The sequence below is a fragment of the Melospiza melodia genome, chromosome 18, assembly GCF_035770615.1.
Source record: "Melospiza melodia melodia isolate bMelMel2 chromosome 18, bMelMel2.pri, whole genome shotgun sequence".
NCBI classification, from domain to species: Eukaryota; Metazoa; Chordata; class Aves; order Passeriformes; family Passerellidae; genus Melospiza; species Melospiza melodia.
The window spans coordinates 12,682,627-12,697,723 of NC_086211.1; the positions used below are offsets into that span (position 1 = coordinate 12,682,627).

Here is a 15,097-nt window from a genome sequence, read left to right on the forward strand (position 1 = left end):
GCTAAAAGCAACAAGCATGCTGAGCACTACAGAATTGATTTAAATCTATCCTCAAGATGAACAGGCTTTTTTTTTTTTTTCATCCAGTAAGCCAGGCAGTCTTTTTGAAATAATGAAATCTTATTTCAAAGACATTAGGAGGAAGATTGTGTTCAGTGTAGGAGAATAAATGCAAAACTCTTCCTTTTTTTTTCCTAGCAAGGACTGTGTGTCTAATTTTTTCAGTGACATGAAACTTTGTGTGTTGGGGCAGAACTCAGCTTCTCACATTAATACAGTGGAACAAAAAAGTGAACACAGTCTATTATTTTGTCAATACCCATGTGCAACACAGAACAAAGAAGAGTGTAATTATAAATGCATATAAAGCAAAATATACTCAGCCTAATACAGAACAAACCATGCTCATTATCTAATAGAAAATATCTGAGAATTGGAGTTTATTTTAAGCAGAGGATTATTAAAAACTGTTTAAATATAAAATGCACATCTACCACAAATTACAGTTTTGCTGACACTTCTGTGTTACTGTAAGTATAGAAATCTATATCCTGAATAAAAAGTGCTTAATCATTATTGGTTTTATGTATGTCCTATAAAGAAAAACTTTACTAAAGAATAAATTCCAAGTATAAGTGAGCAACAAGTGGTTTGGATTTGAAAGCTTCTTCTCAGAAAGGGAAAAGGCAAAAAACTAATCAGCACAAATACTTTTTTCCTATGTCCTATAAATTTTGGAGCTTAATTCATGATATTCCCTATTCTAACTTTATAGAGAGCATTTTCAAAAGGACAGCACGATGAATTAATTATCCATTGCTGTTCTGAGGGCACAAAGTGTCTGTGAGTAATCTGTACACAAAGTAATCAGCCAAAGGTGGCGTAAACACGACAGTGACACAACCCAAACATGCACGAGGGAAACACAAGAGAAAATCCCTTTAACCTCCAGCCAGAACCAGGCAAGATCATTTCCTAAGGATGTCACTGAAGACTAAAACCCTCAGACCCTTTGCTTGTGCTCTGTTATCCTGGTGATGCAGCAAGCTGGAGAGTGCCAGGGATTTCTGCATTAACTGGGAGAGCGCAGGAGAGATCTGGGAAAATCAACAGGCAAGAAAAAAAACCCAGGGACTTACTGAGAGGAGGCTCTGCTCATGGAAACAATAGGCACCACTCGCATGGGGCTTCTGTGGAGTTTCCTGGGGAGAGAAAATCACATTCTTAGTGGGAATGAGGGATTCAGGGCAGCTCCTGCTTGTGCTCTGCCCTCACAGAGAGATCCAACAAAAAATACAATTGATAATCCACTGCTTGGGCTGTCACTGCACACACTGTTGGGTCAGAAGGGGTTTTTTTATTGTAGTACAAAGCCAAACAGCAAAATCTGATTATCGATTCACAAGCCTCATTATTTATTACACATGCCATGGACAGTTTGCAATGCATTTGAAACTAAAAATCTATGTTTTCATTGCAAATTTACCTACTAAAATAGAAATTATTAAGCCATAACTGTAAATTTTCCCCAGCACAGGTTTCTGTTTCAATAGGAACGCACCACTGTAATTTGCTTTTTGTGTATCCTTCAATTGAAAATTTGCAGCATTTTTGCAAAAGAAAAGTTGTCATAAAATGCATAACAAAAAGGGGGGCATTCAGAATATACTTTACAAGCACAGATTTGGGAATTCCAGTTGGGTAACACTATTCCCTGCCATTCTTTCTTATTAATGAGCAGCTGTGACATGTAACATTTTGCTGAATTATTCACTGAATTCTAGCAGGTACAGTAAGCTCAGCCATGTTTTACCTAACAGATTCTCCCTACACTCATTTTTCATTTCCATGTGCAAATGGCAATATGGACTCTTTGATATAAATACTCCTGAAAATAGAATTTTTGTCCATATTTTGAGTCTCCAAAGATAATACACACTTAGGTCAGAGTATAATCAAATCAATCTGTCAGTAAATTTAATATGCTTTTTATCCACGTCAGTAAAATTCCTAACAGTAAACAGGGCACAATTTCCAGGGCTTGTACACACTGAAATTATCTGCCTCACCAAGTACACTGGATTTGTTACCCAGCTACTCTGGTAATACCTAAACAACCAGCAGGGCTTCAGGCATATTCACATGATTTTATGAAGCAACTTTGAGTAGAAGGAAAGACTAGAAGAAGCTGGAAAATGCCAGTAGTTTTTGTGTGAAAAACCTCTACTGTAATTGTGATAAAATCCTATTTGCAGGCATCAGGATAACCTGGCTGGCTCTGGATTTGGGCATTTCACCTCATTCCCCACACTGACATAAAATGCCATTGAGAGCTGCCCACACAGCTACAAGCAATCCTGTAGAGAAACACCACCTGCACATTGCCAGTGCTAAATTTCCTTTTCCACAACTGCCATCAATTGTTGCAAAACACAAAACAGGCAAGTTTTGCACTCCTATGACTGAGAAATAAATTCCCAGTCAGCCAAGTTTTGCTTGCAGCTGGTATTACAACATTTACACGTGGCAGGCACGCCAAGAGCAGCAGAGCCTGACCACAGTGCTCCTGCTTGTCACTGTCACATTTTCTGAAAAATCCTCCTTGCCCAGGATTCTTCTCCTGGGAAGATGAGAAGCCTCAGAGAAAAAGGAAAACAATATTATCTCATTTGCTTCTCCTGTGTTTTGCTGCTTTGGAATGTGGTTTGGACATTGTTTATTCAACTGGTCACTGTTTGATTTGTTTCATGTGAATTGTTTTGACTTAATGACCAATCACTGTCCAGCTGTGTCAGACTTTGGAAGGAGCCACGAGTTTTCATTATTATCTTTTAGCCTTCTCTCTATATCCTATCTCTATTCTGTAGTATAGTATTCTTTAATATAACCTAATATCATAAAATAATAAATTAGCCTTCTAAGAACCTGGAGTCAGATTCCTCAATTCCTGCCCCAGAAAACACCACACCTGCTCTTTTCAGGGACAAGGGAAACTGCACAGGCAGTTGGAGGAAGCCCAGCTGAGCGTGTAGGGAGAAGTTTGGCACAGATGACTATCTATTAAAATTCACTTAAAAGTGAAGAAGTGTTTCCAGGTGAAAGTGCCAGTACTGAGACACCCCAGGGATTTCTCCCTCAGGGCAGCAGCTCCAGCAGCCCCAACAAGCTGAGCTTGTTCTGCAGGGCCACTGAGACAGAGCCCATCCAGGCTTCAAAAATATCACCAGAGCCAAGCATTCCAAGAGCATCCCAGACATTATGTTATTTTCCAGTAGAAGTGGTTTCATTAAGGATTATATTAAAGAAAATAAAATTACCTAAAGCAATAATAAAAATCACTACTAATACATATATACAATTACTAAGCCTGACTTAACATCTACTGCTTCAGACCTTTATCAAAAGCCTGTGTCTAAATTGATCTAATCTGATATTTTTTAATTCTGTTCTAAAAATGCAATTAAACAATGATATCTCTTGCTGCAAGTTAAAAGCCATTCCCTTTAGATAACAACCAAATACAACAAGCAGTGAGTTCTGCCATCATTAGACTTCTAACCATATTACTTCTATTTTGAGGCTTTTTTTGTTTGGTCTCAGTTTAATTTCCTGTCAGCCTTACAAGAGATTTCTAATGTTTGGGCTGTAGGATATGCTCTGATTAAAAATAATCTTCCCAATTACTGCCTGGCACGACTCTACTGCCACATGCACTCTGCCACTGGCTTCTGCATTTCTGTCAGCAGTAATTGTGTCTGTAGCTTCTAACTGTAAATGAAAACCCAGGGGGCATATTTGGGTTCCAGTTTCCTTTGCCCAGCCATATCTTTTAATTTGCACTGTCTGTCAAAAGGAGATGTTTGTAGGCACTAAAAGGAAATCCTCAGAACATCAGGTTAAAAAAAGGGAAAAGGAGAAAAAACAAAATGCAACTGGAATATGATAAACCACATTTGATATTTATGCCAGGATGCTCCACATAGAGCAGCTCACTGCCTTGATTAGCCTTAGAAGAGGGGACTGAAACCATTTACTGAGCATTTCTAGCTGCACTTTATTACCATTAAATTTAATCCTGAATCTTAAGCAACACCTTAGTACGGCTATTTTTTTTTAATTCAGTCGTTGCAATGAATACTTTACAGAACAGCATTTCCTATTAGAATGAAAAAATTATTATTTCTCAGGCTCTGGGCTCAACTGTGCCATGAGGTTTCCATCTCCAACCTGGCTGACCTCAGACATGGCCCTCTGACTACCCTGCCCCTTCTCTCCAGCCTTTGGGCTCCTGTGGGGACTCCAGACCCCAAGGGTCCCCTTGTTCCCCTCCACCCCAGGGGGCTGCTGCTCCTGGAGCCCCCAGGTGGGCCCTGGGGCTGTCAGTGGCATGTCTTGGGAAGGCTGAGCTAGAGCAGAGGCTGGACAGAGCTCAAGAATAAAGCAGGGATTTATTAAAAGGATCTCCTCAATGGATCCACCTTGGGCAGCACAAGAGCCCAGCCAGGGCTACACCCAAGATGAACCAAAATAGCCCCAAAATGGGTGACAGGCCATGGGGTCTCTGACTGGGATCAGTTCTGCTCCATTTGCATCTTGAAGTTCATTGTCCAGTTCCACCTTTAGCGCAGGCAGTCCCACCCTGCTTGTTTTTCTCTCCTCAGCCCTTTTCTCTCCTCAGCCCTAGGGTCTTGGGCCTGAGATTTGGATCATTTGTCCTTGGTGCCCAGCTGCAGCAGGAATTGTTTTGTCTCCCTGCTCTGTGCACCATCCCTGAATATGAAGCCTCAAACACTAAAGCAGCACAGAATGTGAAAAATAGAAAAGCTCAAACCTGAGGCATTAAGTGGAGCTGGCTCTGCTCTCCAGACCCAGCCGGGCTGTGCTCCCTGGGGCACCACAGAGCCCTGGGAGCTGCCCCAGCCCTGGGAGCTCAGACCTGGCCCTCAGTGCAGCCACAGCCACCAGGGATGTGCTGGATGCATCTTCAGACCCCATAGATTCGCTTTTCCTCCAGCAGTGCTGGAGAGGTGGCCCCGTGTCCCAGGGAATGCTCTGTGTGACAGGAGCAGCATGGGATCAGGGCGGCCTGGGGCACAGAACCTGGAAGGACAAAGCACCAAGCACAGGCCCTGTCCTGTGAAGAGGGCACAGAAGAAACTCAAGGAGGAGAAAAAACACCTGATACAATGTCAGAAATGGAGTTTTGTGTGGAAGGAAAAAAGAACAACCAACTACAGGTGCAGGAATGCACATGGGGTACTGCAAAGGGTAACAGCATGAAGAATATTAACAAGACTAGTTGCAGTGTTTGCTAGAAGCAAATATTCTCTATAAAATTAAAAATACTGCAAAATCTTCAAAAATAATTTTCTATGAAGTCTCAGTTTCGATCTTTCAAAATTAAGTATTTTTTTTTTGTCTCAAAACTAAAATGGCGCACAGCACATTTGGAATCCAAAGGATGCAGAGCATATTCTTGTATCATGGAATCATGGAAGTCCTCTTTGTGATAGGAGGATAAACACTGAGATTTGGTGGATCTGAGCAGGGATTTGGCCAAATAGCACTTAAAATTGAATAGCTTCTCTTGGCATAAGAACTGATTGGAAATATTAAATGCAAATGTTAGTGGTTTGCACTGTTTGCTGGTTGATGCTCTACTCTGTATTGTTTGTACCTGTACATGAGGGTAGACACTGGGAAGGTGAGAACAGACTCAGTCTCAGCTCTGTCCTGAACCCTTCGCACAGCTCTCCAGGTGCTTCCTTTTGTAGGGCTCTGCCCCTCAGTGCGTATTCTGTGCAACTAAAGACTGGTAACAGAGAAGATCTTCAACACATCAACTGAAAGGTCTGTGCTGTGGAGATGGTGACCACCACTGCCTTCACAGCTGCATGGTGGTACAGAGGAAAAATGGCACAGTTCTGTTAAAATATTACTTTTAAAATATTGCACAAGCTGTGTAAGAAATCCTTTGTGCCCCTCTGAGCCCTAAAGGCCACCAGGGCTGCACGTGCTGCAGCACAGAACCAGACTGGGATAACCTCAAGCTATCCTTGCTTCTATTTCCATATCCTACCTGAGATAAAACCATCATTTCCAATGCATATCCCCTACCTGTGACTGAAACTGCCGGAAGGTTTAAATAAATACCTAAAAAAGAAGGTAAACCACTGAGTTAAAAAGGGTTACTCCTGTGACTGAGGCCATGTGGATGTTTACATATTTACTCAGCACAAAACCTGTAGGATTAAGTATGGCAGCAAACATATCATGAAGCTGAAAGGAATGTGGGTCTCTTACAAGAAAACCTTTCAGAATTTTGGCTGCAGAGACAGCTCAGAGGCAGAGCCTCAGCTCCTCTGCCAATGCAGGGAAAGAGCAAAGCCAAGGGCACAGAGTTCCCCATTCCTATTTCCATGGGATTCTTTCGAGTTCCAGAGCTTTTCTTCTCACATTTTTTGTTTGTTTGGTTGTTTCTCCCCACTTTCCCACAGCAGAGACTGTTCTGCCCCATGAGCAGGTAGAAAATCCCACCAAGAGCAGCAGTGCTGCTCCCCTGTTAGCCATGGCAACACAGCTGTGCCTGCCAGATTGAGACCACTCAGTCCAGGGAACAACAGGCTCAAAGGAGGTGCAGAAACAACAAAATTGTCTGGAAAAGGCTTAACTGGCCTCATCTGCCACTAGAGAAGTCCTCCCACCAATTCTAGGGGTGAGATGTCAGCCCTGACAAACACTGGGAAGCAGGAACATTGCATTTCCAGAACACAGGCTTTGCACTCTGCATTTTTAAACTAGTGGTTCTCTCATCTATCACAGGTCAAGAAATAAATCACAGCTCTATAAGCAATGCAGTTCAGAAAGAAATAGCCCATGTAGAGAGAAGAAGCCTAAGCTTACCTATTTGTTATTATTTTTAACAGAAATTTTGACATTGCTTAAGAAATGTAGATGGTAATAACATCTAAAATCAAAGACTAGAATAAGAAAAAATAAAAATAAACCAAAGCCCACCAGTTTATCCAACAGCTTTGTGATTTATGGCATAATTATTCTTAGAGAAACAGTAGGCAACATGTCTGAGCCCTAACAGAAAAATAATAGTTAGAGGGTCCATCACATTGCACGGACTGGAGCCTGTCTCTTGTGGACAAAGCAAAGCAAAAATCTCATTTGGGTAGACACACCTAATTTTCTGATCCACAGACATTTCTATCATCACAGAAAATAAAAACATCAATTCACATGCTGGAGACAGAGGTGGTGGGATGGATCAGCTGACAAACACCAATCTCCAGGAAAATGGATTTTTGTAAGGTCATCAGGGCTTGAAAGGGTCCAGCCTTCCCCCAGATATCACAAACCATGCTGGAGGCATCCCCAGCCTGTGGTATCCATCACAAGGCACTGCTGCACAGAGGGGAGAGGTTACTGCACCCTTGGCACATTGTAGTTTTATCAAAAGGGTTCTTACTGTTTGTGCAAAAAATTATTTCAGTCTCAACAAAGAGCAAAAATTAAAATAATCTAAGCCTGGCGTATTTGGAGATTTACTCCTGCTACATAAAATGACTACAACTGATTTCAAAAAGCCAAGCTAGTGTTTGTTTTACACAACACAGGAGAGCCTTGGGCTGAAAGAGCTATTTCTTGTTGTTGCTCCCAGCTGGGTGCAATTTGACAATGATTACAAAATGTGAAGTCACAAGTAGGGAGCAGTCCGTGCAGATCCCACGGTGGAGTGGAAGTGCTCTGCTCTGATCAGAAGGAAAAAAGGAGGAAGCTCAGCTGTGCCAAACAGCAGATTTTCCCCGAGAGTAACATGACTTTCCATGGGAGAAAAAAGGACCAAAAAGTATAAATTATGTAACCCATAGACATCTGTGGGAAATTCTTAGGGTCAGATTGGTTATTTGGGGATAAACAAAAACTGTGCTTGTGGCACATTCACATTCTCTGAAAAAATCCCTTCACCCAGGAGTTTTCTCCTGGGAAGCTGAGATGCCTCAGAGAAAAGGAAAACAATTCTTCTCTCATTTGCTTCTCCTGTGTTGTGCTCATGTGGAATGTGTTTGGAGATTGTTTACCCACAGGTGATTGTTCCATTGCATTCTGCTGGGAGTTGTTTTCACTCTTTGGCCAATCAGGGCCAAGCTGTGTCAGGGCTCTGGAGAGAGTCCATTATTAGGAGTTTTCATTATTATCTCTTTAGCATTGTGTAAGTATCCTTTCTGTATTCTTTAGTATAGTATTTTTTGATATAATGTAGTATCATAGAAAAACAAATTAGCCTTCTGATAACATGGAGTCAAATTCATCATTCCTGCCTTTGTTGGGGCATTCCCTGCTAATACAATAGTGAGGTTTTTAAACCAGAGTTCTTTCAGCAGGAAAAGAACCAGAAGTGCAAACATCACCATTTCTGAGTGAGCAGTTCCACAGACCTTTTCCTTCCTCCATGCCCTTCCCCAGCACCCCAGCAGAATCCCAGGCTGCTGGCAGTGGTACCCCCTCCATCCCTCCCAGCACCAGGAGCTGCAGCCCAGCCAAGTGACACCTGGGTATGATATATTCACGATATCCTCATCACTGGGAGGGGGCTGAATGGTGGGACAGGAGCCTGCCAGCCCCTGCAAATCCCTCACAGAGCATCTGAGCCTGACACTTAATATTCACACTGGATTGCAAGCTATGTACTCAAGGATAAAGCTCAGTAATAATAAAGATTCACAGTCTGACAGGCTCAGCATACAAATTCTCAGTGCAGAGCTCACTTTGAATATTCTTCTTTTAATCTTAAAAGGAATCAGGAATTTTCCTCTTAGAAACAACAGTACTTGCTGTTTAGTGAGGGAAACAATGGAAGGAGAAAATAAAATTTTAGTCTAAATTTAGATATTGGTAAAGAAGCACCAAAATAAATATTTTATTTCAATATCAGAACACTGTGTCCCCAGTCCTTGTCTTGCTCATCAGACACAGGAATACATCAAATAAGCTATGCAGTTTCATTTTTTGCAGGGCCAAATCCTTTCAGCCAGAAACAAACTACTTAAACCATTTAAGAATTTGCCCACACTTCCAACAATTTATGCCATGTATTTAGCATGTCAGCTGTGAAGCCAAAATCACTGGAAATATTTAAAACCTAGATATATGTTACCAGAACGTGGTACCTAACCTCTGGTCTCACTAGTCCCATGCTGGGTCACCAATGAACAAATTTCTAGGTGCTGTTTAAAATTCATTCTACCCCCTCAGTCTTAGTCATGTTTTAGTTCATATTTTATCCAACACTGCTTAGTGCTGTGCTTTGTACAGTAATATATTAATTGCTGATTTTACAGTGGCACTGTTAAGTCATAGCCCATTTTTCTTTGTCTTTAAAGTTTTCTATTTAATGTTTACTTTATGTTACAACAACTTGGCAACTTGTTCCTGGGGTGTTTTTTTGCTGTTGTTTGTTTGTTATGTAAATGTTATAGATGTAGGAAACGGTGTAAAATGAACAAAATTATAATTAAATTCCTGATGGTTTTTACACTGAAAATACTTCTACTAAACATTAGTTCCCCCTAGACACTTTTCTTGTTTTGTATTTTGCTTCAAATGTCGACAATTCTATTACTAAATCCACCTTTTTTCTTTTAAAACCACATTGCATCCAGCTTAACTCCATCTCACTAAATCACCTTGTTAGTCATACCTTGATTCATTGCATTTCACTGCCTTTCATATTTAAATTATTCCGTTTCTTTCCCTACTCCCCACGCTACTTTGAACACAACAAGTCTCACTCTGTGCAGGGATTCCTCATACTGCACCCTCACAGAACTCCCTCTATTAACACTAGATCATTCTCCCTGCAAGCTTTCCTGTAGAATTGCCTTCCAAAACAATCCCAAATCTGCACATTTAGTCCCAGCCCTTAATTCCATTTACATTTCCTGAGCACCAGGACAGTCAGCGCTGGATTTGCTGCATCAGAAACCAAGGGATAAACCCTGAACTCCAGCCCTGCACCGAGCTCCTCCTGCCTGCTGGACCTGCCCATGGGGATTCAGACAGGAATTCTGGCTCCATCCCTGTGCCCACATCCCCTGGAATCAGAGGTTTTGTGGGACACTATTGTATTTGTGGGGTGCCCTGTGGCAGGAAGGAATGATGAGTCTGACGCCATGCTCTCAGAAGGCTAATTTATTATTTTATGATATTATATCAAGAATGCTATACTAAAACTATACTAAAGAATAGAGAAAGGATACTCACTAAATGCTAAAAAGATAATAATGAAAACATGTGACTCTCTCCAGAGTCCTGACAGAGCTTGATGGTGACTGGTCATTGTTAAAACAATTCACATGAAACCAACAAAACAATGACCAGTTGGATAAACAATCTCCAAACCACATTCCAAAGCAGCAAAACACAGGAGAAGCAAATGAGATAATATTTTTTTTCTTTTTCTCTGAGGCGTCTCAGCTTCCCAGGAGAAAAATCCTGGGCAAAGGGATTTTTCCAGAAAATATGAAAGTGACACATTATATTAAAGACCACTGTACTAAACTATACTAAAGAATACAGAAAGGATCCTTACTGAATGCTAAAAAGATAATAATGAAAACTCCTGACTCTCTCCAGAGCCCTGACACAGCTTGGCCCTGATTGGCCAAAGAGTGAAAACAACTCCCAGCAGAATGCAATGGAACAATCACCTGTGGGTAAACAATCTCCAAACACATTCCACATGTGAGCACAACACAGGAGAAGCAAATGAGATAAGAATTGTTTTCCTTTTCTCTGAGGCTTGTCAGCTTCCCAGGAGAAAAATCCTGGGCGAAGGGATTTTTCAGAGAATGTGAATGCCACAGGACACAGATACAGAGGATTGAGGCACAGTGGAGTCTGGCTTATACCATGGAAATGGAACTACTCTCATTCTACAGAGGGAATAAGCAGCTGAATCTCCAGATAATACAAAAATTATTATTATGGCATAAAGTGCTGTTCATCCTTACTCTCTTCTTGACCAAAGCTACATTTCTCAGGGATTCCACCCACAATCAGCATTCACTCCTCAGACTTATTACAGAAATAAATCAATAGCTCCTCTATTCCAATAAAATATTTTTCTTCATGGATTTCTTAACTGAGCCTTAGAAAAAGATCTTTTCCAATGCTAAGCAATGGATCAGCATTTCTCTTTAGAGAGGGCAGATATGGAAGTGCAGTAACCTGAGCTCAAACTGTGGATGAAGTGGTTGAAGCAACACCAAACCTGGATGTTCCTCAGAGCTGCCCTGCCCATGGGAGTGTGAGCAATCCTCCCTGCCAAAACTGCCTCTGCCTCAGTGCACTCGCCACCAGTGGCAACTCAGAGGAGAGGAATCTTCTCCAAGCTGATTTATCCTCCTGAAAGCTGCTCTGCTGCTCTTTGGCTTCTCCGTGCAGGAGCTCAATCCCTGGGGCTGACCCTGACCTGGGCAATGAGGGCTGGGGAGCAGCCACAGCCTCCAGAGCAGCCACCAAGTGCCCCAAGCTGTTTGCCAGCTAAATATCTAAGTTATTATTTCTATTTGCAACTCACCAAGAGTTACACCACTGGATTCAAAAAGCTGCCACATTTACCAAGAGCTGCAAATCCCAGCCTGAGTCACCCAATCTTCTGGGCAATAACCAAATCCTGCCTGGCTGCACTGAAAGGTGTCTTCATCTCTGCAGGGGTTAAAAGAGAAATTGTTGGAAGGACTGGGAGATAACTTCTTGCTCCAATGGAATTTTATTCCAAGTCAAATTAAAAATGGCTCAGGATCTTGTTACAGAAGGCAATCACTTCAAAAGCATCAGAAACTCACTGCTCTCAGGCAACAGTTTGTCTAAAGGAATCATGGCAATATTTTGGGTTTTTTTCCCAAATATTACCTTGTAAAACATTTTGGAAATGCTTTTGGAATGAAAAACAGTATTAAACATTTTAAATCATTATTAAGATCTAGCCTACTAAACCAAAACAAGATTATTTTCTTTACTCAAAAACATACTTTCGTAGTTTGCAGCTTGAAAATCTGTGCAGGAAGGAATGATTCAAGTCTCAGAGCCACAAGTCAGAGAGAACAGGTAAAATGTCTTTGCCCTGTTTAAACATCAAAGCTCTTCTGGGTATCATTTAGATCTACCCATCATAATTCAGATACTTGTGAATAATTCAAGATGCTATGCTTTAACTTCTATCAGCAATTCCCTTGAGGAGGAGCAGTAAGTAAGCATTTCTTATAAGTTATAGCATGGATCCATATAATTAATATTTTAATGTACTTTACCTGTCTTACTGTTTGCTCTTGTGATATTAAGTTGGTATTAAATAAATAACACACTCAGCTAACTTGTCCTACTTTTCAAAGATGCTCCAATTTATATAATTGGTTTATTTGATTTATTGTTGCATCTTTACTCGAGTTACATATTCTGTTAATGTGCTATCAATGGAATTAGCTGTTTCTTAGAAGGAAATTTTTTTCCAAATCAAGCCAGCATTTTCACTGCAAAAGGAATGCACTGCTTGTACTTCCTTGGAACCAAAATACCTTTTGAATGGTGGGAAGTAACCTGCTACATCCTTCCATGTTTTCCTTGGCTTGCTGAGGCAAACCAGAGATGACGTGCTGCTATTGAAGCATAAGAAAAACAGCAGCACCCCAGTTACAAACCTCAGAGGTGACTAAAGGCACATAAAATCATCAGAAAACAACAAATTTTTCAAATAAGAATTCAGAGAAAACTTCTGTTCAAGTTACTCTAAATTATGTATCATGCTATCACAGTTTTGAAATTAAATCCAGCAATATGAAGAAAGATTGATTTCAGCTTTTCTTATTTGCTAATAGTGAAGAAATAAAAAAAACTTTACTTCATGAAGTAAATACCCATCTTTGGTTAGAAGGATAAAGAATCAGCACACAGCTTGTATTTCTGAAATAAACTTCATTTCTGCACTGTGCACTGATGTCCTTCAGGAGGTGTGCTTGTCTGCTCTCCACGCTCACACAAACTCTCAAGGTAAACAGGGATGGGGACACAACGAGAAAAATCAATCTCTGGAAACAGAGAGAAAATCAACTTGTTTATATTGCCCTCCCTCAACCATCTCCATTCATGAAGGATATTAATTTTGACTATTAATTAGAGTGGCATCTGTCCCTGCCCCGCTGGCAGGAGACCAGGGAGCACGAGCAGTGCTGGCTGCTGCTCCAGGTGCGCAGGGAGTGAAAACTCATTCCTGAGCTGCTCCACCACAGCAGCAATGGTTCACTCAGAGTCAGCTGGCTCACACACACCTCCAGGAACACACTGAGTGAGGATCTGCACTGCATGGAAGCATTCTGGATGTGTTTTCCAAACTTAACATCCCTTAACAGAACTCTGCTCAGCAATGCCCTGCTGGAGAGCAGCCACAGCCTCCAGAGCAGCCAACAAGTGCCCCAAGCTGTTTGCCACCTGTAATATCTAAGTTATTATTTCTATTTGCAGCTCAATAAGAGTTAGACTGGATTCAAAAAGCCTCAGTCCAGGCTGCTGATTCCAGCTGCTGCACATGAGGCAAAAGCTCAAAGCCCACAAACCTAACACAGGCATTATTCCATTTATTCCATATCTCACCTGGCTTTAGGACAGCACACATCTACTACATAGTCTGAAAGAAAATTACTGTCATTATATATAGAACCTGCTGCATTTCTAAAAAGTTCTGACAACACAGTAATAAACTACACTGCTAAAGTTTTAAGACCTACAACGTAAAAGTGAACTGTTTCCTATCTCTCACGACTGGATTTCTCTGTATTTTTATATTTTCTACCTTGTTCTCTTAGTCCATGGCAAAACACTCTGCCATGCCAGCATGTGTACTATAATAGAAATATAATTCTGCATTCTCTGCAAGGGACAAACACCTCAAGTATCACACTTCTGGGAACTTGGACTGACAGCCGGGACACAGAAGGAAAATGCCCATTTGGAACATTTATGAATTCCTGCATGATTCCCAATTCTTTTTGTGACTTCCATTTTATTTCTGACGCTATTTACACCAATTTTACCTTTGGTGCTACAGCATTGTTTCTAAGACTTGAAGTTTCTCACTGCATCTATCAGTCCTGTAGTGCCAGAAAAAAAAAATGTTTCAATTTGTGGCTAAAATGGCAACACAGAGCACACATTTCCTTCCCAGCGTGCCAAATTCCAGACTGAGAGCAAAGGAATCTCAATATAATCCTCTAATGCCTGAAACCCCTTCAAGCACCTCAATCCATCAAGTGTTAAACATTTTATAACACCTATAAACACTCCAAGGGTCTAATGAAGCTCATACTACTAAGAGTGCAACAAGTGAAAGGTGGTGTAAAAATCAATTTTCTTTCACCTCAGCTGATTTATATTCCTTCCTGAACAAATTAATTTCACACTAAGCAACTGGTTTAATAAAACTTGAGAGCAGCCCTATATTAAAGAGTTTTGTTCCTACTCCAGGCAGAGATAGCTTGGAAATTGTAGTAAAACAGCAGTCTGGGATTACTCTGCAATTTGTAAAGCTTGGCCTGCCTCATTTCACAGCTTTTTCTCACCGAGTTTTATTTCTGAACTTGTGAAAAGGAATTTTAAAAATCATAATGCAGATTTGGAGTCCAGAAATTACACTATAAACAATAACATATCAAAGTAAACCAGGCAAGTATGGAAACACATCCCAAGGAAATAAACACGTTCAGAGCTTTAGTTCCTAAACTGTGCTTAACTCTAGACTGTTTGCAATAAAAATAGTTGTGTTACAAATAATAAAATCAAGGGGATTGCTGAGGTATTTGATGTGAAACAGGGACATGCCATTGCAGCACAGCTGGAATATTCAGCATTTCTGCCCTCTCCTTTCTGCTGTTGCCTTTTGCATCCCTTACAGCCCCAGGAAATCCCAGCACACAGAAGGGCTCCTCCTCCTTTTTCCCATCCCCACAACCACCAACATTCTGCTGGGTAGTGAAGAAGACAGAGATAAAAAGTGAATTTCAAAACAAAGTCTATTTTCTGTTCACAGATTGCA

The 15,097-nt window shown here is 41.0% G+C and overlaps 1 protein-coding gene across 7 annotated transcripts in view; it reads right to left on the bottom strand.

Moving 5' to 3' along the window:
* RBFOX1 (RNA binding fox-1 homolog 1) overlaps positions 1-15,097 on the bottom strand; it is a 1,162,974-nt gene that overhangs the window by 664,237 nt on the left and 483,640 nt on the right. For all 7 annotated transcript variants that reach the window (XM_063171112.1, XM_063171116.1, XM_063171117.1 and 4 more), the window contains one exon: positions 1,140-1,202. In XM_063171112.1, coding sequence (XP_063027182.1) covers positions 1,140-1,202 — 63 coding nt within the window. The remainder of the gene's footprint in view (positions 1-1,139; positions 1,203-15,097) is intronic.